Source organism: Cupressus sempervirens, chromosome 7 (assembly GCF_028749045.1).
Source record: "Cupressus sempervirens isolate cs-2001-9-10 chromosome 7, ASM2874904v1, whole genome shotgun sequence".
NCBI classification, from domain to species: Eukaryota; Viridiplantae; Streptophyta; class Pinopsida; order Cupressales; family Cupressaceae; genus Cupressus; species Cupressus sempervirens.
The window spans coordinates 776381885-776407554 of NC_143124.1; the positions used below are offsets into that span (position 1 = coordinate 776381885).

At 34.7% G+C, this 25670-nt stretch overlaps 1 protein-coding gene and 1 pseudogene across 2 annotated transcripts; one reads left to right on the forward strand and one right to left on the reverse strand.

Moving 5' to 3' along the window:
- The first annotated feature begins 14290 nt into the window (after positions 1–14290).
- Positions 14291–17596, forward strand: LOC149549627 (pentatricopeptide repeat-containing protein At2g27610 pseudogene; annotated as a pseudogene). Its single transcript, XR_016354127.1, has one exon. The product of XR_016354127.1 is annotated as a pentatricopeptide repeat-containing protein At2g27610 pseudogene (transcript).
- A 1378-nt stretch (positions 17597–18974) lies between these two features.
- Positions 18975–19960, reverse strand: LOC149549628 (uncharacterized). Its single transcript, XM_089794940.1, has 2 exons — positions 19509–19960; positions 18975–19409 (listed from the first exon to the last, which is right to left on the reverse strand). Exons 1-2 carry the CDS (start codon positions 19716–19718, stop codon positions 19257–19259), a joined length of 363 nt encoding a protein of 120 aa, XP_089651066.1. The 5' UTR covers positions 19719–19960; the 3' UTR covers positions 18975–19256.
- Positions 19961–25670: the final 5710 nt, after the last annotated feature.

The following is a 25670-nucleotide window of genomic DNA, read 5'->3' on the forward strand; positions in this document are numbered from 1 at the left end:
GGTAGGCACTACAATAACACTCATGTTCTTCATGACCCAACTTCTTGCAATAGGCATACTTTTTCTTCTCCTTATTAGTGTCCCCCTTCTTGGTTGAATTAGAGGAAGACTTGCCTTGTTGATTTAATGATGGTGTTGTCTTTTCTGCATCCTCTGATTTGTTATTCTTCCACTTCTTATTCTTGTCCTTTCCTCTATTTGAAGATTGACCAGCTGAATTTGGAGAACCCTCATTATTTGTGACCAATGCCTTTGACTTGGATGAATTAATGAATCCCTATTGATTTCAACTTCTTTTCTTCATCATCCAACAGTATAGCATAGCAATCAAAAGAGACTTTTTGATAGACATACCCTAATTTAGTCTTTGAGGTGTTATAAGAAGAAACAAATGTGGAGTACTCAGATGGCAACTTATTATGAATGAGATAGATCAACCTGTCATCTTTAATAGGACTCCCACAATCATCAAGCTTCATTCTTAATTCATTCACCTTTATGATGAAATCCCGTATGGAACCAAATGTCTTTGGATCTAAGATGACAAGCTCATATTCAATTTTGTAAACATCTTCCTTGGACACTTTACCATATAGGTTTTGGATGGTATCCCAAGCTTCCTTGGATGTAGAAGACTTTTGAATCTGATACATGATCTTGTCATCAACCCCCAAACAAATATCACCTAGGGCTTTCATAACTAATGCTTCCCAAGCAGAGATGTCACTTGTAGATACTTGGTCACCTGTTGGTTTAGGAAGGGTACCATCTACATATTGAGAAACTCCATTATGCATTAAATGACACCACATTTTAATAGACCATGTACCATAGTTATGTGGAGTAAATTTTGGAAAATTAAAATTTCTCATGATGCAAAAAATGAAAGAAAAAAATAGGAAAAGAGGAACACAACACCAAGAAACACCCTCCCCTTTTCACTCAATCAAGAAACCCCCCCAAAAAAGATGCTTTTGGCACTTTATATGTAGTATGTTTACAATAGCCACTTGCCAATTTTTGCCTTCATGGACTTCTAATTTTGTTGTTTACAACCTCTTGATGGAGTACAAATCTGGAACTTTACAATGCACAATAATTTTGAAGTAATACAAAGCAAAGATAGGACCTATTTCTAAAAGTGATACTTTTGTCCACACAACCCTACAATCTGATTGCAGATCTGGAAAGTAGACAAAAAATAACACACTTTCAAAAAAATGGAACTTGATTTCGAGTCTAGATGAGCCCATATGGAGCAATTGAAGTTGCAAAATGCAGGATTGGACAGGTACAATTGCCAAAAGATTCAATTTCTGACAAATTTGTGTACCAAAACCAGAAAAGAACTACACCACTGAAAAGTTTAAGAAATTCTAGCCAAATTTTTTTTTTAAAAATCGCACCTGATTTGGAGTCCGAATGACTGAGATATGGCCTCCCAAAGTCGAATTATCAAATCAAAAATGAATTTGGAGAGGGGTTAGATCAGCAAAAGCTGGGGTTAAATTTGACAGTCAAATGTTTGTCGTAGTAGTTCTATTTTGCCTAGGAATGACAGTCAGATGATCACCAAATTTAGGCTCATGAATTGCTAACGTCAACAAACACCTGACGATGTCACTACTGATGTGGTAGTACATAAATGTACTGATTGTACAGAAAAAACACGTGCCCAGTTGTAAATGCTAGCGTGTCTATCGAATCAGTGTATGGCAGAGTGGATCGACATGGCAAGTGAATCAACCTATTGACTGTGTAGAGGGTACAGCAGGGAGTCCATGTGTGTGGGCAGAGTAAAGCCACATGGACATGGTTTTGGCGAGCTGTGTGGTTTCTGATCAACGTGTAACGCCCTACTCGGGAACCCAAGAGAAATAAACCTAATATGTTACAATGTTTACTGAACTATTTTTTTTTTTTTTTTAAAGTTAAAACAACATCAAGATAACATTAATGCGGAAGCAATATGCACATACACATATGCAAATATAGATACAGTTTTCAATTCCTCAAGGGTTCCTTTACGTTGTGTCACATTTAATAATTTTAAATTAATTAGTTTAAGTTCCAAGTACAATGTCTCAAGATCATAAACGAATAACAGATACATAATCGCATAAGCAAATGCATAAGTATAAACAATACAATGAAAGTACATCCAATTATTAACATCCACTGCACATGTCGCAGGGTATGTGAGAATAGATACAATACATCATAATACATGATAACATATATATATCATCTAAAAAGAAGTCTCTGAGATAAGAAATAAGAATGATAAAGGTACATCTTCTGCAACGAACATCCAACAGCTAGCAATGTGAAGGGGAACCCAAATGGTAAGAAGACACTACCTCCTGACCGCGTGGTTACCTAATCAGGCTTCCACTCCCACCGTGCAGGGAAGATAATGAACGATCCACAAACGGCTATCAAACATAAAACATTCCTAGGCATGGAATACCTACTAGCCAAAACTATCTCAAAGGTAACACATGCTACTAAAGAAGATAAGATAATCCAAAAGTAAGAACACTCAATCCAATACCAACTCCACCTAACCAAATATCATACACAAACCAAGTATAAACCAAATACCAAGATTATAAGATAAAGTCAACGAAAGATATCCTCCTCAAGTCAATAACCACATGTCAAAAGTACATCATCCATGAATCACCAATCATCCTCAATGAAAGTAATAACCACAATAAACACATCCAACAATAAATACACCACCAGAGGTACACATAATCTACAGAGGAGACTTAGGCTACATACTAGGGAGTGTCATCACATGGTTGCTTGAGTTACCCTGGACTGATCTCTTAATAGACCCTGGACCCTCAAGCGTTGAGTTACCCTGGACTAGTTACTCTGAACCTTGGACCCTCAACATCACACATGTGGAACTAGAAAGCCCTCTCAAGAAAACGAGGCACTCATCCCATTCCCATCCTTAGTCCATACAAGCACTCAAGGCATGGTTGGGTCAAATATCTCTAACTTATCTTTTTAGTGTGTTTCCCCCCAAACAATTTTAATTACTAGATTATCACTTATTACATAACTTGCATTAGGTTACCCTGGCACTGACCACTTTGGGTCCCGGACCCCTATGCAAGCCACTCCCAAAGTCATGTACCTAGACAACCTCTCCAAAGCACATAAATACACAGTTGTGTCCCATACCACAACACCCATAAAGATCAAACTTGGTTCCTTAACAGGCAACCTGATAATAAGATGGTTCTCCCATCCAAGTACACAGAAATGCTCCACAAAGTAAACCTCATCAATATAATTTTCAATCTGAATCACAAAGCACATCATGACATCCAGCCACATAAATGGTATAAAAGAAATCTCACAAACCTCTGGTGTACATCCTAGACTGGTCAATATCTAAACAACTCGAGAATCCACAAGCATAAGCCATACAAGCAAAACAACACAGTTTCATAGTTTGAGTTTTGGTTTGAGAATACACAATTTGGTTACAAGTAAAGTTTCACTCTACGTTTTAAGTATAGAAGATTCTCGATTTATTCTACAAATCAACTCATTAATTAATTCTTATTGTTAATAGATCCTAATTAAATCAAATTTAATTAGATTAATTAATAATTAATAAAGTTATTTAAATTTATTTAATTACAAAACATTTATATAAATTAATAGTAAAATTATTAATAAATAATTATATAATTGCATAATACAAAATGTTATTAAATTATAATGTATATTTATTACCATTTAAATTAAATAAATTTTAAAATGTGTTAAAATTTACTAAAAATGAAATGTTCATATAAAATGGCGTGTTTAAAGGCCTACCGGCCTGGTACCTGCAATAGCAGGGTACCCTACTACGCGCAGTAGCAGTACAACTGCTGCTTGCGGCAGCAACGGTACCGACTGTCACGGCCATTAATGCCGGCAGCAGCGGTACCAACTGCCACAGCCAATAATTCCGGCAGCAGGTACGGGGGGGGGGGGCTAAGTTTATTTGATTTAATTTTTTTTTTTTTAATTTTTTTTTGTCATTTAAAATTTAATACGAATTTTATTAAAACAAATTTAAAATTATTAATTATAAAGATAAGAATTGTTTTATAATATTATAATTTTTATTTGTTAAAATCCATTATATTCATTTCAACAAATTCCACAATTTATATATATAATCTTTACATTATTAACCTGATATGGAAATTAAGTTTAATCATGCAAATTTCTAATTCCAAAACCCCTTTTTTTTTTAAATCTCAAATCCTCCCCAAATTAAATTTCTAGCTTCTAAATTTAATTCAAATCCAAATTTTGATTTAATACTAACTTCTTTCAATTGTAGAAACAAGGTTCTCTAAATAGTTGTTTCAACCCGGGATTCACAGATGAAATCGAATAGTAAAAGATCCAGAACGAAGGATGACAAGATTCAGACAACAAAATTTGAGAAATAATTTTCAACAAGCACGAAGAAGACAGAGATCCAAAAGTATTTCTACAATGGTTCACAAACCCTACCTTGATCTGATGCTAACAATCTGGTGAAACCCTTGCTAATCCAAGCCCTTCAAAGCTTTTCAAAGATTTCTTTGTTTCCCTTCCAAAAGTGTGTTCCCTAAAACCTGTGTCTGCAATAATGACCCGAAACCCTCTAATATAGAATCTAATTACTTTTTAGGGTTTCTGTCTCCACAACTCTAAAATTATAATTATTTTATTTAATTAATTCTTTCATGCAGAATTAATTTTCTTTTTAATTAAAATATTATTTTATTATTCCTTCATGCACTTTAAGTGAATTATTAAATTTACTTTATTTAATTTTCCACTAGACTTCACTTTTAAGTTAATTTAATAACTTTTTAAATCTCATGTGAACATTATTAAAATATCTTTATTCAAGTTCACATGTTTTTTTTTAATCTTTTAATTAATTTTCTATATTTTAAACTCATACACGCATCATGCAAACTTAAATATTTTTCATAAATTAATATTTTTTCACTTTTTAATTTATTTTTGAACGTTTAATTTGATAAATATTTATTAACTTAAATAACAATAATATTTAGCATTTATTTAAAAATGAACTCTAAATATATTATTATTAAATTAAATTAATATTATCACGTTCTAAATTTATTCTTAAAACTTTTATCTTCAATTCAATTCTTTATATTTAATTAATTTCTCAATTAATTAAATATAATTAAATATTCAAAATATCATAATAATTTTTCATTAAATTAAATCATTAATTTAATCTTTTAATTAGACTTAATTAACAAAAAATTCATCACAGACTCACAAAACAACATGCGCACAAAATACTCACGGGTTTAAAAAGGGTAGATAGTCTGTTACGAGTCCTCCTTGCAGGACCAGTATTTTAGGCTATGGCTAGGATTGGACCTGATCATTATCTTCCCATTCTCACCATTTGAGTATTTGTAATAGGGCACGCTCATCTTGGCAATTCAGGAAAGTCGATGCCCGGTACCTGCATCCTGCATAAAAGACGAGCATGTACATGTATATAATATATCTAAGCTAAACAGACAATGGCGGGGAGTGGTTCATCGTGTAGATCCCGACTAGCAGGTGACTACGACTCCCTCCCTTAACCACATCAAACACGTCAGACAGAAAGATAAAATAAACACGCACACCATACACATGCAAGTATGGGGTAAGTATCGTAAAAATCACAAGTCTAACATCAAATGCGTACATGTAATAATGCATCTCTATCAATACAACATAGTCATCATTAAAGACATCATGTTAACATTTTTATGAAAGAAACCACATTTACTAACTAGGAATCATCAAAACATCATTAACGTCATGTGAAATGAAATCAACTAAACAATTATAACCGATATATTTGTAATTCAAGACATGAAATAATATCATAATATTGTAAATCCAGTATCTCTAAAACTAATCAATGCATAATATCAGCCTAAGGAAATTGACAAAGATAACAGAAATGCGAACTAGGGGTAGGCATTACACGACGGTACTATCTTGGACGCCAGCAACAAAAATTTTAAGTGTCATCAGTGAGACAATAGTCCCACATTGATGCTGTGAAAGATGGCAATGTGGTTTTAAAACCAAACTACCGAAAGTTAAAATTTAAAAAAAAAAGTGTCTGAATTGTGTGAAGTGGGTGCTCGCTAGTGGAAAGAAAGATGTTGCTTGTAGTTTGCGGGAATATGGTTAGTAATGCCTGCCAAATTTTTTGCTTCTGACTCATGGAAAAATGATTGTGCCCACCAAATTTAAAGAATATTCTTTGCAAGGGTCGGGGTGTCACTGCCCAGTACCTGCAAAAAATTTCTCTGCAGCCCCTGACAGGCTAAAAAAATTCAAAAAATACTCAAAAAAATAATTACAGAGAATAATTAAAAATCATATCTAGAAATAAATTAGCAGATCGAATAAATGACCATACCCAAGTTGCAAATCGGGCCTTCGGGTGTCAGTTTGGAAAAAAAAATTGCCTCAAAATTGACTTTGACACAGCATAAGAAAATTTATAGCTGATTTTCACCAAATCGACGTTCTAGTCACAATGGCGAGGTCCGTTTTGGCTCTAGATGCTCCCAATTTCTGTGGATTCTTCGGATCTGGGTTGATGTGTTGAAGCAAGAATGGTCTCGAACGACTATGTGAAGAGAATCTCCCCGAGCTCTAATACCATGTAAGAATTTTTCTTAGGGAAAAATCACCCAAGATCAAGAAACTCAAACACAAGCACAACAATAGACCAAAAGAGTATGATCAATATGAGAATCAATTAACTCAAGCATGTACATACACACTAGAAGTGCATGTATATAAAGGCCTCTAAGATGCATCTAGAATGGTTGTAGAAAGAACTAGGAGATAAGCATGACAACTAAACACACGTCCTCCATTGTGCATGAATATATGTGCATCAATGAGAGGATAAGTATGACAAGGTGTCCCTTTTGTAGAGATGTTGTAGACACCATATGCATAATTAGAGTGGTAACTCTTGTGTTATCAACATGACAACTCACAAGAGTACGCATACTCCTAGGTGACTAACTAATAAATAATAAAATAATGCATTAACCTAAGTAAACTTAAGTAAAGTGTAAATAATAAATACTTATTTACACCAATAGTATTGTTGTTGTTCTATTTTCTAATTTGGTATTAAAGCTGAGGAATGTTGTAATGCCCTATTGTGTTGTCTCCTACTTAGTACAGCCTTTGTTGATAGTGTTATAAAAATAGTTCATAAAGAAAGAGGTCTAATCTAGCCTTCTAGAAATGGAGCATCTGTGAAGATGCCATGTTTGAGTTGATTTTCTCAAATTTTTAACTAGTATATGTTCAAAAATCTAATTTGAGTTCAAGAATTGGTAAATGTTCATTATTCGTTGTTCTTTGGTTACTTCAAAAATGACAAGTTTATCTAATTCTTATCTAACTGAGTCAAATAAGTTAGATGGTTCCATTTATGTTAATTGGAAATTTAAGATGCATACTCTAATGGAGGGATATAATATGTGGAGCATTGTAAATAGTTCTAAGGCTAAGCCTACTACACCTTCAAATGATGTTCAAGACTGGGAGAAGAGAGAAACCAAAGCCAAGATTCTTTTGTGAATGTCTACAAAAGACTCTATCATCCCTCATATAAGGGATATCACTACTTAGTTGCAAAAGGATACTCACAAAAGGAAGGAATTGATTATGAAGATACTTTTACACCACTAGCTAAAGTGAATAATATTAGACTAATAATTTCACTTGCTACTAAATTTGATTGGGTTCTTCATCAAATGGATGTTAAATCAACATTTTCAAATGGTGATTTAAGAGAGGAAATTTATCTTGTTCAACCTAAAGGTTTTGTAAAACAGGGAAAAGAGCATTTGGTATGCAAGTTAAAAAAGGCATTATATGGTCTCAAACAAGCACCAAGGTCATGGTATGATAAAATTGATAAAAAAAAAAATCAACATGGATATATCAAGAGTACAAATGATCCAAATTTGTACATAAAGAATGATAAACATGGGAATGTTGTTTTGATTTATTTGTATGTGGATGACTTAATCATAACAAGAATTTCTATAGAGTTGATTGAAGCAATCAAGGCAGCTCTATCATAGATTTGAAATGAAGGATCTTGGAGAAATTTATTGTTGCTTAGGAATTGAGGTGTGGAAACAAAATGGTAAGCCTTTGATTGCTCAAAGTAAGTATGCAAAGAAGTTAATCCAAAAGTTTAATATGCAAGATTGTAAAACAACATGTACTCCATTGGAACAAAATTTCAAGTTCTCTTATGGCAGTGACACTTTAGAAGTCAATGGGACATTGTATAGACAAATGGTTGGGAAATCTCAACTACTTGACCACTACAAGACCTAATATTTCATATTTTGTCAGCATACTTAGCCAATTCATTGCTATTCCTCTTGAGGTCCATTAGAATGAAACAAAAAGAGTTCTTTGATGCCTAAAAGGCACCATATCTTTTGGCATTGAATATACTAAACATTTGAATGTTGAGTTGATAGGTTACTCTAATTCTGATTGGGCAGGAGATCCAGATGATCGTAAATCAACAATTGGTTATGCATTCAACATAGGATCAGGTGTTGTTTCTTGGACCAACAAGAAGCAACCAACTATTTCTCTTTCATCTACTAAAGCTAAGTACAAAGCATTGTGCAGTGCTACCTGTGAAGTAATTTGGCTAAGGAGAATTCTTGAAGATATGGGACAAAAGCAAGATGGACCTACTCCAATCAAATGTGACAATCAAAGTATAATCAAGCTGGCCAATAATCCAATTTATCATGCAAGATCAAAGCACATTGAAACTTAACATCATTTTGTAAGAGAGAAAATTCACTCTCAAGAAATAGAGTTGCACTACTCCAACACAAATGATAATATGGCTGATGTATTCACTAAGTCATTGGGAAAAATAAAGTTTTTAAAATGTAGAAATATGTTAGGAGTGCATCTTAATTCCCTTTTTGATCAAGGGGGAGTGTTGGAATAAATCAACAAAGAGAGAGTCATAGTTTTAGTTCTAATAGGAGTCTATAAAGAACTGGTGATTTGTTCACAATTCTAGTTTACTGTCAACAATTCTAGTTTGTCGTCAATAAGGCTTAGTTTGTTGTCAATTAGTCATAGCCAGATGTAGAGTTTGTTTTCGATTTTATAGGAGAGTAGTTGGTTGTAGTTTGTGTATAAATATGTATTTCTTACGCTATTCTCAATAGACAAAATCAATGATCTCTTCATTTGCTCTGTTTTATGTTTAGTATTCTTGCTATTCTATTTTCTAATTCTATCTTCATGACTCTATGAATTCCATCTACTTCTACATGGAGCTATGCCTAGAACCTCCCAGGTCGTTCCTGGCATCTAATAACTATTTTCCACCCACTTGTTTATAGCTAATAGATGCTTCTGGGTCTACCCTTGGTAATAACTAGAAAAAAGGATTCCCCTCCCCACTATAACTATATGTTATGGTAAAGTTGTTGATGCAAGCTACTGGTACAGATCTTTCTACTCCACTTCACTATGGTTCTCCCTCTCCCTCCTCCTAAGCCAATTTCTAAATATGGAGATTCTACCCCCCACCCCCAACCCTCTAATATTCCAGGAACTCTAGTTTCGCACCCCCCTCCCTCCAACCCTTTTAGGTTTTTCGATCTCCTTCTATAAGGATTGATCAATTATAAATTTCATTCATTCTTTTCAGTCTAATAATATAATTTTCCATATTCTTAGAGAAAAACCCTTGCCTCTTCTTTGTCTTTTCTTCTCTATGACAGGTTCTTGTATGCAAGTATTCTTTGGGTTTTGTGGATTTGTATTGCTCAAATCCTTCAAGACCTCCTTTTGGTTTTTGTATTGAATCAAATATGTTGCATTAACATTCTTGATCACATATTCAGAGACAATTGCATCTACATGGTATGATTTATTCCATTATTTAGATCTAATTTTTTTTGCATGAAAACACTTTCTCTCTATTGCATTTATTTCAATTCAAGATTGAATCCTAAAGAAGGTTCCCTCATCTCGACCTTATTCCCCTTCTTTTCTACGTGTAGGAGTAGGTTGCAGAGTTTCAAATCTTGGTTTAGGATCTTTGAATATAATTATAGAGCCTCAAAAAGGTTCATTGGATTTGGAGGTAAAAAACTATGTCAAAGTTTTGGAACATTGTCCTTGACAAATCGTCCAAGTTGGACTCATCATTTGGCTCTGAAATGTTTGTAGAATATAGATATAGGCACTAAAGTCCCAAATATGGAGTTTGATTTGATTCTAACAATTTGATGAAAATCAAAATCAGATGTAAATGTCCATTGGCCTCTTCTCTCTTCAAAGTGATTCCATTCTCGCAAATTTTCTCCTTGCATTTACTTTTAAACATCATATCTATATTTCTCTAATCATTTACACACTAGTCATATACATCAAAATCACACTTTATTTAATAGGGAATACCACAAACCCCCTTTTACCTAGATCTTGGACTAACACCCCTTCATCCTTTTAGGGTTGTGGTAATCAGACTTATCTAAGGTGCATTAATATTCCTAATGTATTTTATAATTTGGTGAGTGATCTAAATCCTATAATTGCTTACCATTTTCTATTGTACATTTTTTTTGAACTCATCTAGTCTTACATACTTTTGATTTTGGTGTTAGATAGCTCTTCTTTTGCATCATATTAGATCTTATGTTTATCATACTTCTCTTTTGAGATCTAGTTGAGTATTTGTTAACGTGGATCTATATAAATTGGATTGGTGTGCATGTATATTTCATTACATTCCTTTTTACCTCTGTTTATCAAACATATTGATTGAATCATAGCTTCTTGCATTTTAATATGTTTGTATTCCTTCATGTTATTCTTTCATGTGGCATAATGAGGTTAATTAATGTACCTCTTCCTTACAAGGCATATTTCAAGACCATTATCAATGTTTTATGTGTGCCCCTCCTTCAAGTGTTAACAAAATGCATGGCATATATAGATAGCATAAGGGTCTTTGTTAATTAGTCATAATCCTCCTAATCCTATTCCTATCCTTCAAGATTTGGTTCCTATTGATCCTATCATAGATAAGCCTAGTAATTTATGCAATTTCTATTAAGGCCTTCAAAACATTATCCATGGTCTGTATGTGATACATTTCCTAGTTTCAATTCCTAATTTGTTTATAATATTTCTTATCCACCACCTAAAGAGGACGATAATGATGATTTTCCCTAATAAAACATCCCTACCTCTTCCACTCACAAACATCAAGATGAGTCATCTTCTCAAGAATGCAAAGATCAAGTATCAATTGTTTGAATGCATGTACATTCCCCATTGTAACTTTATAGGGTTTTATAAGTGTTGGTATATCATCTTGTGGGTTTGATCCTCACCGAGGTTTTTCCATTAATTGGGTTTTCCTCAAGAACAAAATATTGGTGTTATGTTTTATGGTTCTATTTGTTTTACATTGTCATTTATATTTAAGATCTAATTGGTAGTGGATGGTTTAAAGTTTTAATCTACTCACAAATGATTCACACACACACACACCCTCAATTATGGGTGGTGTATTGTTATTCTTAACAATCCCGTGGAGAAAGAAGTATCTAAAATTATTATGACAAAAGAAGAATAAAGTGTTTTTACAAAGGTTAACCTTATGCCCTTGGAAGCTAAAGTTCAAATACTAAATTCAACAGTTGCATTGGCACAAGTTTCTTCACATCACAAACTATTTGAAGGTTGTTTGATTCATAGGTTAATCTCTTCTAGTTTTAACTATGTTATTATGTAATTTATGTTATCTATCCACATTTTAAATCTATGTTACTTTATTGCTCTCAATTATTTGAATCCTAGTAACAAGTAGTATGAGAGTTATATATTTGGTCATTTATCGAGCGATTTCCAAATTTCAATGGTACCAATGTCTCAAGAAGGTAAGTTTAAGGTTAAAACAATCAATGTAAAAAGATATATTATGGAAAATTTCCTATATAGAAATAGAAGCCGACCATATTGGCAGATGAAGAATGAGATACTTTAGATAGAAAGGTATTTAGAACCATTTTGTTTGGCATCATTTGTAGCATTGTATATATCCAAAGTAGCAACAACTTATGAGTTTATGGCAAGAATTTGTGAAGTATATGAAAATCCCTTGGCTTCAAGCAATGAGTTCATAATGAAGTGTTTATTTAATATGAAAATGAATGAAGGATTATATGTAACAAATCATTTTTAAATGAACTTCATATGGTTACCAATCAATTAAATCTGGCAAAGTGATTTTTTATGAAGTTAGGTATCTCTTGATTCCATGGTCTTGGCTAGAAAGCTGGAATAGCCTGGTCATGGCTATAAGTAACACTATTTTTAATCAAATATAATAAAGTGTGATGATGGAAACATTATCCTAAGCAAAGAAATGTGAAGGAAAAACATAGGTGAAACTTTAAAGTCAAGTAATTTTTTAAATATGGAGGAAATGAGAAGATCAAATGAGAGGAAAAATCCATTAAAAAATATGGGAAGTCATGAAAGAGGTCAAAAAAGGAAGATCATAAGCCAAATAATAAAAGGATTATTGGTATTGTGGAAAGACGAGACACCTAAAGAAAGATTGTTGGCCTTAAAAAGGTAAATACAAAGATGGACAATATGGCAATAGTAAGGATACAAATAGTGCAAGTAATTTATTACAAGATGCTTAAATTATTTCCTTATATAATTGTGATGATTATTGGATCATAAATTCAAGGGCTTCATTTCATGCCACACCTCATAGGAATCATTTTATAGATTATGTTGACGGTGGTTTTGGACAAGTATATTTGGGTGATGATGAACCTTATCAAGTTGTTGGAAAGGGCATTCTCAAAGTAAATTGTACAATGAAAAGAAATGATTGGTACAAGAGGTAAGGCATGTTCCAAATTTAAGAATCATAATTCTACTAGGACAATTGACAAGTAAAGGTTACATAGTTACCTTTTCCAAACAAAGTGTGAAAGGTAAAGATACACTAATAGTAGATATAGGTCTAAAGGTATGAGCATTTTATTTGTGTATTTGTAATGTTCTTCTATCTTAGCTCTTATTGAACAATTCTTATAGAGACATGTAACTTAAGTGGAGAAATATGAGCTAGAGTTGGCCAATGGAAAAAAATATAACAAATGATAATGAACCCAATTGATATACAATTTATTGGAGTAGAGCATAAGGAAAGAAATTACAAGAAAGCATGAACTGTAGAGCCTAAAACTATTAGAAAAATAATATTTCCTTTGATGTATTTAATTTGGGATATTCCAAGGATCCATGCATGTTATTTGTCCTCTAGTCCACATGTGAGGACATGTCATTTGCTTGTCCTCTTGTCCATGTGTGAGGACAACTCATTTTTGTAATTCGTTTTAAAAGGAAATTAGTTTATCCTCCTTAAGAGGATGACACTTTGCGCACACTAATTATAAATGGTGGCATTCATAGAAATGTGAGTTACACATGCAACTCCTTTCTTACCTCTATAAAAGAGATGCCTCACTCTCATTCTTCTCTACACATCACATTGATGTTATTGTAATGAATTATTCTCTCCCCCCGCCCCTTCCCTCCCCCCGCCGCCTCCCTCCTCATTCATAATATTACACAAGGGGTTTTCTTTGCTTTCCCCTTTCAAAATCTTTGTCTCCCCTTGTTGATTCCTTCAGTTGCTCCTTGGATTTTCCTTACTTCAAGCTCTCTTTGACTTTGAGTTTATAGTAACTATTTTCATAACAAGCTCTCTTAGATTGGGTCATTTCATTTTGTTGTTAATCTTCTTTCAAAAATAATATTGTCAAAAGCTAATCTAGAAATATTTAATCCTAATTGTAAATTCATACTCCTTTACATCACTGAAAATAATGTGAACTATTAGAACTGAAAATAATGTCAACAAATAGATATAGTACTAATTTTTTATATCAATGACACCATTTGTCAATTATTTGAAACTGTACTAATTAAAAATTTAGAAAACTATTTTATTGTTTTAACATTAATTTTACAGTAAGAACAATGAGAACTCCAATTTCTTTTATAAAAGTTAACATCCATGCCTTATCTCCTATGATATAAAAATTGTGCATTCAACAAAACGTGATTCATATTGAAGTCCTTCAAACCATTACCTTCGTCAACAAATCAAACCTACTCAGTTCAACATACAGATTCACTCCAAGCTATTTGACACATGATAAAGAAAAGTGCAATTAAAGATAGAATAGGCTTGCTCTGAAAGAAATTTGGTGATGTATGCTCTTAGCATTCAAGCCTCGAGTAGGTGAGTTCTTATGCCTTCATCCAACCAGAAAAGCAGAAGCAAAGAAGGTGACGTTAAAATTCGATCGCTGTTGATAAAAGGTGAATATCATACAGCTCATTCTGTTAAATTCAGAATTGCCTTATACATGGTGTCAAATGCCAAGATACGTAAAACGTTACTGTAGACAAGTTTTCAAACCGTGGTTTCCCTCCTCGACAATAGCATTTCGGAAGTTTTGCATTGTCCATGAAAAAACTCTATCTTTTACCCCTGAACCGGTACTTGAGGAGGATTTCGTTCAAAAATCCGCATTTTATGTTCATCTTTTGCACGAATGTGTTAACACGAAAGCTCTGGAAGATGGTCGGTCCATCCACGCTGATATAATCAGATCAGGAATGAACCCAGACATTTTCTTAATCAACAATCTTATTAACATGTATATTAAATGTGGAGATTTGTATACTGCGCGCCAAGTGTTTGACAAAATGCCTGAAAGAAATAGTGTTTCCTGGAATGCAATTATTTCTGGATATGCTCAGCACGGAAACGGGGAAGGAAGTTTTAAGCTTTTCACTCGGATGCATCGAGAACGAATAGCTCCAACACATTTTACTTTTGCTAGTGTTATCAATGCCTGCAAACAAATGGATGCTCTGGATCAAGCCTTGCAGGTCAATGCCCACGTTGTGAAAGTTGGATTTGAGCCTGACATTTACGTGGGAAGTGCTTTCGTTGACATATATGCTAAATTAGGTAGTATGGATTATGCGCGCAAAATGTTTGACCAAATGTCTGAACGAAATGTGGTTTCATGGAGTGCAATGATTGGGGGGTATGCCCAAGATGGGGATATTGAAGATGTTATGGACTTGTTTTGGGAATTCCTCGGGACGGGTATGGTGCCTACAGAGTTTACATGGGCCAGCGTCCTCAATGCTTGCTCAAGAGCAAAAGCTCTCGCACAGGGAAAGCAGGTGCATTCTCTAATTTTAAAACATGGCATTGGAGATAATATCTTTGTCGGAAACACTCTTGTTGGCATGTATGCTAAATGTGAGAAGGTTGAAGATGCCCGCTTTTGTTTTGATAAAATGCCTAAACTAGATGTTGTATCATGGAATTCAATGATCACAGGATATGTTCAGAATGAATGTGAGCTAGAAGCTCTGGAGCTTTATAGACAAATGTCAGAGACAGGAGTGGGACATAATCAAACAACCATGGCCAGTATTATTAAGGTATGTACCAATATAAGAGGTCTGGAACAGGGGCGGCAAGTGCATGCCGAGGCTATCAAAAGGGGATTTGGTTTAGATAGTTTTGTGGATAGTGCCCTTATTGACATGTATGCAAAATGCGAGAACATATTTGATGCCCGTAAATTGTTTGATAGGACTTCTAAACACAATGTGGTTTTGTGGAATGCAATGATTGCAGGATACACGGAAGGTGAGGATATTGAAAGAAATTGTGAGGATGCTCTGATCCTCTTCTGCCAAATGCGAGTTGCAGGAATGAGATCAAATGAGTTTACATTTGCTAGTGTTATCAGGGCATGTACTGCTCTGCAAACTGCAGAATGTGGGAAGCAGGTCCATGCTGATATTGTCAAAACTGGATTTCTGTCTAGTATATTTGTAGGAAGTGCCCTTATTTCCATGCATTCAAAATGTGCTGCAGTAGAAGATGCATTTGAAGTGTTCAAAAGAATGTGCAACCAAGATGTTATTTTGAGTAACGCTATGATTGCAGGATATGCTCAGCATGGGCAATTTGAGCAGGCTTTGAAACTATTCTGTGAAATGCGACATCGAGATCTAGTTTCCTGGAACTCTGTGATTGCAATGCAAGCACAAAATGGGCACAATGAGGAAGCCTTGAAACTATTTCACAGCATGCTGCAAGATGGGATAAAGCCTGATGAATTTACCTTGGTTAGCATTGTTTGCGCTTGTGCTAATTTAGCATCTTTAATGCAGAGCAAGGAGGTGCATGCCCATGTGATTAAATATAGATTGCAGTCAGATGTTTTTGTTGCAAATGTCGTTGTCGATATGTATGCCAAATGTGGAAGCATAGAAGACTCAACCAAAGTATTTGACAAACTGGCATCACGCAATGTGGTCTCATGGACAACAATGATTTCAGCATACGCTCATTATGGACTTGGCAAGGAAGCCCTTTCTATATTTGAACAAATGCAACAAAGAGGAATTAAACCTGACCATGTCACATTTGTTGGAGTTCTTTCTGCATGTAGCCATGCAGGGCTGGTGGATGAGGGTCGACATTACTTCGATTCAATGAGTCAAGATTACAATATCATGCCAATAAGTGATCATTATAACTGTATGGTAGATCTTCTCAGCCGTGCTGGGTACCTAGATGAGGCTGAAGACCTTATCCATAGGATGATAATTAAACCCACTGCTTTGGTATGGCGCACATTGCTTGGGGCTTGTAGAATTCATGGAAATGTGCAGCTAGGTAGAAGGGCAGCCGAGTACATACTTGAATTTGAACCAAAAGATTCTGCAGCATATGTTCTATTAGCAAAATTACATGCTGAATCTGGTGGATGGGATGATGCAGCCAAGATTAGAAAATTGATGAAAGATAGAGGAGTTCGAAAGAACCCTGGACAAAGCTGGATTGAATCCAAGGGTGGCGTGCATGTGTTTACCATGGGGGACAGATTGCATCCACAAACAAAGGAGATCTACACAAAGTTGGAGAGTTTAACCATCCAAATGCAGGAAGCAGGTTATGTGTTCTATACAAACTCTCTGCTACATAAAATAGAGCATGAGCATAGAGATTCTGTGTGTCATCACAGTGAAAAGCTCGCCATTGCTTTTGGCTTGATCAACACCCCTCATGAATCACATATCAGAGTCATCAAGAATCTTCGAGTTTGTAATGACTGCCACACTTTTATCAAGTTCACCTCCAAGATTGCCGGACGACAAATTATCATGAGAGATACCAACCGTTTCCACCACTTTAAGGATGGAGCGTGTTTATGTGGTGACTATTGGTAATGCAAATAAAAATGATGGCAAACAAATCTTAGAGCTAGCCTTGACGTGGCATGCAATGACAAGGCTTTTGTTATTCAAAACATTACCTTGTGAAGGAACTATAATTAATAAAAATAGCTGCTAATAAACATTTCCTTGATGTAAAGAATCTACTGTTACTAGTTTGGTCGTTTATTTCCTCAGTTTGGTTCTTTTGGGTTCAATTTGATTTGCTGACTTTTAAGCACCAATTAAAAGAAATGTTTGAATAATCCATTAAGCCTTTGTTCATGCTATACAATCTTTTCATGTAGATAAACTTTCCCTGTTATACAAGACACCAGTGCTCTTTTTTATTGAATTGTATATGCTTCCAAATGTTTTAGTTAATTTAATGTTAGTTGCTCTTTATAACACAGAAGACAGTCTTCCAGTGGCTGCATTTCTCCATAGTTTGTCAACTCCGTCTGCAGATCTTATCAATCTTGATCATTATGCCAAATGTGCAGCATATGCAAAGTTTAAAGAGCTTAAGGCATTAAAATTAATCAATAAACGAAACTCTGAACCTGAAGATGAAATTTTATGGTTCTCAATAACATTGTCAAACTTGAGCAACACACTAAAGTTGGAATTGAACGGAATGGGTAGATTTTAGAGAAGTGAAAAAAGGTAAAGCAATCAAAATATCAAGCAATGGTAATGATAATGAATGACCCCTGTATAAATGACAACTTTCACATATCTGTCAAGGCTTTGAAGCCAACCATATTAAATATAAATGAGATGAGAGCAATTACATGAAGTTTGAAATCTAAATAAAGCATCCATTAAATGCATGCAAAACACAAGATAACTTGTAAAGCCTGTAAATATTATTAACAAAGATTCGGGCAGTGTTTTAAGGTACAGATTTGCTAGCTCTCTGGACTCACCGTGAAGGTTCAGTTGCAAAAACAGCCAATCCACTTGCAGTTAAATAAACACGTAAAAGTGATCAATCCTGAAGTGTTGTTTTTTTTAACAGGATCAGCCCAAAACATTCGGATTACGTAGTCCGCCATTCCAAAAGAGAACCTTAACTCATTACATAAAAGGAACAAAAACCTAAAGATTACTCCGAATGAATTAAATTGTTTAATTTTGTAAACATTTAGAGGCTAAATGGACCTCTCTGAGTTTGATTTCTTCTCTCTGAAAATTGAATAAGAAAATGAATTTGTGCTTCGAGAAAGGGATCTATAATAATACCCAATCAGCATTTTCATATTCAATAAATCTAAGTCGATGAAAAACCTCAAATAATTTTGGCAACCTGTCTTAACCGGGGAAACGGCAATAAAGCTAAATAACCACCATTGTGCATTATGCCAAAAGCTTCATCAAACACTGAGCAAACACATTCATTTTTCATTTAATATGTATCACCGCACTATGGCCACGTTCAGTAGTGTTGTGCAGAGTTCACAATACAAACATCAATGCCAACTAAAGTGCACCTCAGAAGAAGATTTGTGGAGAATAGCAATAAGTATTCAAATCGCAACTTTGAATAGAAAAAAATGAGACTTTATTTTAAATGGATGGATATCAGTAAACCCATTTAGGACACATGACATGAGCTTCTTATTATCAGATATTGAGATTTCTCCTATCTCCGTGTAAATGCCACGGTCTGTCATTTTCGAAATTACAGGACCAATTTCATTATTTTTTTCCAGGGCAGAGCAGATTACAGCAGAATATAAAAAGTGGGTAGCACAATGACGACTGCCCAAGTTTTCTCTGATATGTTCCTACTTAACCAATAAATATTAACAGTCAATATGCTATCTGAAGCTCTTTCTGAGCAGGGGTTTCTTAGGATTCACAAGATTAGAATTCCCATCATTGGGCATACTGCTGATCTTCCTCTTTTTCTTCCGACCGTGAATCATTGAATCCACCAACGGCCTCGTCCGCATTACAGAGACTCTTCTTCCCTGTAAAAAAAAAAAAGAGGGCGATTTATCAGGAAAATCTAATCAGACATTAGGAAATAGGAAACCCAACTAATAAAATGGAAAATAGATAAAACTTACATTGTGTATGGTATCCATATCAGTAGAAATAACAGTCAGGTGGGTAATGTCTTGGAGTGGCCGCCTCTTTAGTGGATGAAAACAACTGAATGGTGGCCCGGAACTAACTGCATTCAAAGGGGGAATGTTCTCCTTGTTTTGTTTGTCTTCATCTTTGGAAAAGCCCATGAACGGATCTGCCTGCAACTGAAACCCCACAGACATCTCCATTCCGAGAAGAGTATGTGGAATGATTGAACTGCTGTGAGAGTGGAATGAATAGAGAGTATGAAATGCATTTGTAGGTGCATTGCAGGCATTCAGTAGGATTGGCGGGGTTCGTTTTCAGAATTTGGGGTTTGAACCGAGGAGGGAGAGACCATGAGTGGGTTCAAATTTGAAAGTGAAAATCAGTGGAGGGAGAGAGTGAATTTTTCCGGTTACTTTCAAAATTTGAACTTCCATTTTTAGAATTTTCATGGAATCACTAGGTACAATCCGTATTGTTTGGCTCATGAGCGGGGATCAAAAAATTTATAAGCCAAATGATTTGAATGACACCGAGCAGCCCTAAAATTGATGACCTTTCATTAGGAAATTTTGTTTCCTAAAAATCAAATTTTACTTACGATAACTAGTTTTTAAAATATATATTTTATTTTATGTATATATATAGTTTGTTAAATAAGGTATATTTAGTTATATTTAATTGGTGAGTTTTGTTTATAAAGTTCTTAAATTATTTGTTTTGTATTTATGTGAAGAAGAAAATACTCTATGCAATTATTATCTTTCATTAGTAAGTGAAAAGGTTTGTTCAAAGTTTATTTTTTATCTTTATTTTGACTTATGTAGTTCTTTCACTTTGCTTTCTCATGAAATAATGCTTGTTTCATGTGGGGTTTAAAAGGAACTGCTTTGTCCCCTCGTGAACTAGGCTTGCCTTTAGTGAAGGGAAATCTCTCTAATTTATTATACGAAGGGTGAAGCCCGAATAGCTAGGTGTGTAGTTCTCGAAATAAAAACTTCGACTAGAATGATTAGCATAAACCCATAACAACTCTGAACATCCATCACTCATGAAAAGCATAAATGACTTATCTATTATCTTATGTGCCTCGACCTAAAGTATAAAGGATTTAATGATATTCAAGCTAGGTGGGGTTTAGCACTCAGTAGATGGAGAGGGGCAAGGCCAATGGTGTGAAAGGAATAGTGTTAAATCTTAATAATGATAATTTAGGTATTGTGATTAGTGATACTACTAGTAGGATCTCTCGTAGCTCTACTGTGTGTGTTCTTGTGGGAAAGGCCATGTTAGATTGTGTGGTTGATCAGAATACCTATTGTTTTGAATACTCACAACAAAAGTGAGAGAGTAATTTTTACCTTGCAACCTTATATATTATTCATGTGTTTCCAACACTCTTGAGAAGTGGTGTTCCTTACCTAAATCTTCTTCTTTTTTACAATAATAGTGATGCAGGAGCATCTTGCATGGGAAAATTATTGGGGGGAAAAAAAAAGTTGAAAAAAATTAAAATTAAAATTTTAAAAAAAAAATTGTGGAGGAGAGAGAAAGTGACGAAAATTACAAGAAAAATAATAAAAAAATAAAAAAGGGGAAAAAGGAGAAAAGAAAGAAAAAGGAGGAATTTCTATTTTCGAGGTGCATAGGTGGCATAAAATAAAAAAATGAGAAATTAGTTGTCATTCCATTAATCAAGGTGTGTAGGTGGCATCTTAGAAGCTTGTGGAAAGTTTCTTAAATCTTGCATTTAATATTTTTTGTGATCCATAAAAGAAATGAAACTTCCTAATTGGGCCACATGGTGGTGCTTAGTTGTAATTCTAGAAGGTTATGGAAGTTGTAGAAGGTTGTGGAGGAATTCTAGAAGGTTGTGGATAAGTCATGCAAGGGGTGGTAAGTGCCTATTTAAGCAAGGCATATGAGCATTTCTAATCAAGCTCAAGAGGAAAGCTCAAGGGGAAGCTTGAGGAGTAGAAGCTCAAGAAGAAGGTGAAAGCTCAAGGAGAAGCTTGAGAAGTGGAAGCTCAAGGAGTAGCTTGGAAAGGTGAAAGTTGTGGAAGGTGAAGCTTGGAAAGTTTGGAAGATGTGAGAGAGAAGGAGGAAGTGAAGAGTGAGTTTTCCTGAGTTTGTAGACAGAGCGCCGAATGTGAGGCAGTTTACAGTAGGATTATGGTGGAGTTGTGAGTGTAGACAGAGCGCCGAATGTGAGGTAGTTTACACTTGGATCTTGGATAAGGTTGGAGAAGAGCTAGTGACTGCGGTTTAGAAACAAGGAGGTTGCTTGGTGGCTTGCGAGCACAAGTTGAGATCTCAGAGGTTTCTACCAAAGTGTGGATCTGGACTAGCTTGGGTTTGGATTGGATCTTGAGAGATCTTGGAAAAATGTTATTGTAATTGCTATTGAATTTTCAGGTATAATAAAATTGTCTTCATATTGTTGCATTATTGGTTGTGAGTTGGTAAGGGTGGTGTGGCCCTTCGTCAGTGGTATCAGAGCGGACCTCTATCAAGTGGTATCAGAGCAGGAGTTCCTGAGTGTACAAGCAGATCGCCGAAGTGTGAGGCAATTTGTACCAGGAACTTGGTTGAGCAATGTTTATCAGAGCTTGTGGATTGCAAATCCATTGTCCTAGACTTGTAATGTGGTTCCTGATTGTTTGTGCGAGGTGGCAGATTGCGATCTGACTTGCAAACAATTTGGTTTTCATAAGGAGCGTGGGAAGGATTTGTTGCAGAGGGTTTATGAAGATCTTGGGAGATGGCTCCAAGAGGATTGGACCCTAAGATGATTGCGAAAATCCATGATATAGTGGAGAGGAATTTTTCTAAGATGTTTGCTCGGTTGGATGCTAAAGCTAAGAAGGTCAAGGTGGAAGAGGTTGGTTTTGCTGATCAGTTTGTGGAGCTTAATGCAGAACCTACAGAGCAACTAGAGGTTGTTGCTAAAGATATTCCTAATGTTGTTGATGTTGGGACAGATGTTGGTTTTCATGATCACTTGGTTGAGTCTGACATGGAGATTGTAGAGCACTTGGTCGTGGATGATCCAGTTGTTGTTGGAGGTAAGTTATGTATTGCAGAGCATTTTGTTGTGAGCAATGAGGTTGCTAGTGTTGAGAGTTTGACATGTGTTGATGGAAATGTACATGTGGTTGTTGATGTGGAGTTTTTTGCTATGGGTGTGAATTCACTAGTTGCTAATGTGGATGAGAGTTTTCAGTTCAAGCATTATGTTTAGTTTGTTTCTGGGAATGAGCATGTTGATCGGATGGTTGAGATGCTGGTGTGGAGGATTTGCATGGTGGTTTTGTTGTCCCTATTGAGGTGGAAGCCTTTCGTGAAGATAAAGATGGTGGTAGATCTTTCTTTTGGCGTCAAAGTGTGGGACACTTTTCTATCTACCGGGGAAGTCTGATGCAGGAGCATCTTGCATGGGAAAATTATTGGGGAAAAAAATAAATAAATAAATAAAATAAAATTTTAAAAAAAAAAAAAAAAAAATTTGTGGAGGAGAGAGAAAGTGACGAAAATTACAGGAAAAATAATAAAAAAATAAAAAAGGGGAAAAAGGAGAAAAGAAAGAAAAAGGAGGAATTTCTATTTTCGAGGTGCATAGGTGGCATAAAATAAAAAAATGAGAAATTAGTTGTCATTCCATTAATCAAGGTGTGTAGGTGGCATCTTAGAAGCTTGTGGAAAGTTTCTTAAATCTTGCATTTAATATTTTTTGTAATCCATAAAGGAAATGAAATTTTCTAATTGGGCCACATGGTGGTGCTTAGTTGCAATTCTAGAAGGTTATGGAAGTTGTAGAAGGTTGTGGAGGAATTCTAGAAGGTTGTGGATAAGTCATGCAAGGGGTGGTAAGTGCCTATTTAAGCAAGGCATATGAGCATTTCTAATCAAGCTCAAGAGGAAAGCTCAAGGAGAAGCTTGAGGAGTAGAAGCTCGAGAAGAAGGTGAAAGCTCAAGGAGAAGCTTGAGAAGTGGAAGCTCAAGGTGTAGCTTGGAAAGGTGAAAGTTGTGGAAGGTGAAGCTTGGAAAGTTTGGAAGATGTGAGAGAGAAGGAGGAAGTGAAGAGTGAGTTTTCCTGAGTTTGTAGACAGAGCGCCGAATGTGAGGTAGTTTACACTTGGATCTTGGATAAGGTTGGAGAAGAGCTAGTGACTGCGGTTTAGAAACAAGGAGGTTGCTTGGTGGCTTGCGAGCACAAGTTGAGATCTCAAAGGTTTCTACCAGAGTGTGGATCTGGACTAGCTTGGGTTTGGATTGGATCTTGAGAGATCTTGGAAAAATGTTATTGTAATTGCTATTGAATTTTCAGGTATAATAAAATTGTCTTCATATTGTTGCATTATTGGTTGTGAGTTGGTAAGGGTGGTGTGGCCCTTCGTCAGTGGTATCAGAGTGGACCTCTATCAAATAGGCATCGAAAGGAGTAAGATTATGCAAAATTATTTCATACACTAGAATACTTTAGTTACTGTTGTACAAATTTAAATCTTTAAACAATTACAAAAAATATATTCATTTATAAAATTTATATTAAAAATGCCACAACATAAATGTATGTGGGGAATTATACTCTTCTAAATTAAAAAATTCCACTACAAAATAGCTCAATCTATCCTTCAATAGAACTACATTTGCACAATCTTCTTAAGACTATCACCAACCAAATATTGAAAACATTCTTGTAGCTTAACAATATTTATACCACTCTATATGTAACCTTTATATCAAGTATCTAAAATATACAAGATACAAAATTTGAAACTATTAAATGGCAATGAAAAATATGAGCTAAAACAACCCAAAAAGTGACACTCTTTTATCCCCCAATTATAGGTGTCTTTAAATATGTCATTATGTGTAGCATAAGCTGGTCAAAATATGTCTTTGAATATGTCATGATGTGTAACTCAATTTTATAACTCTGTTATATGCCCAACATTTTTTAATTTCCCAAGAAAACTTTTGGAAACCATAACCTTTTATCATGTAATTAGCATCGACCCTCTTCTTCTTTTTTGTCAAACATTAAACCTTATAGCTCCAATCTTTTCATACTTCATTTATGCATGGAAAATTATATTTTATAAAATTAAAATTATGAACAAATTGGAGACATGTTTTTCAACATTATCCCACTTGTTGAACACCTTATAAGAGCAAAGGGAGTGTCAACACCATTATCTAGTTGGTAGGAGTGAAAAGGTCTATGGACTCATAGAACCACCTAAAAAAAACTTATGCTTGTTTTTGGAGAAAGGAATTTTTTACCCTCGCAATTGATAAAATCACAAGGGATGGATCAACCCTTGTGCCACCTTGCTAACTAGTGCTCTAATGAGCTAGGGTAATTAAGAAAGAAAAATTACTCTAATATGCAATTAAATACAAATATTTGAACTATTGAAAAATAAAAGCAAAAATATTTAAGATTGATTGATGGGCTTTCTTAGCTCACTGTCTTAATCACCTACACAAGTCTAAGACTACACTATAGATGCAAGTGTACATCCTATATGAAGAAGGTGTAGTGACCAAAGCCAAGAAGGTTCAAGACCAACAAATAACAAAACAAAACAAACAAAAAATTAGAAAGAAACAATTCTAAAATAAGGAGTTCAGAAAAATTTCTTAAAACCCATTTTTGAAGACCATTCTTGATACATGTAATTTTCCCACCCATAGTTTGTTTTTCCATTATATTTACCAAACTCTTTTATGCCTATTTCATGCATGTGTTAGTTTCAAGGATATTGGATTTATAATTATGACATTATTTCGTGATTTGGATTACATGAATTCAATAAAGAATTACTTAGTTTATTATATTTCACTTGTTGATTGATGATTGTGATTACTAGCACATTAATGATGCTTTAATGGTTCTTAGTAATTGTGATTACTTTCATGATGATATCAAATGATAATCATTTTATATTCACAATGATGAGTTTCCATGTTTCAATATGTGATGATTTGTACTCAAGAATTATTATAGCACTTGCCCCATACTTACATGTGTATGGTGTGCGTGTTTGTTTTACTTTATTGTCTGACATGTCTGATGTGGTTAAGGAGAGAGTCGTAGTTGTCTGCTAGTCAAGATCTACACGATATACAACTCCCTGTCATTTCTTGTT

Excerpts from the sequence above, each read along its gene's own strand:
- LOC149549628 (XM_089794940.1), bottom strand. The coding sequence starts at position 19,718 with ATGGAGATGTCTGTGGGGTTTCAGTTGCAGGCAGATCCGTTCATGGGC. Across the intron at positions 19,410-19,508 it reads ATATGGATACCATACACAAT|GGAAGAAGAGTCTCTGTAAT; the intron begins GTAAGTTTTATC and ends TTTTTTTTACAG.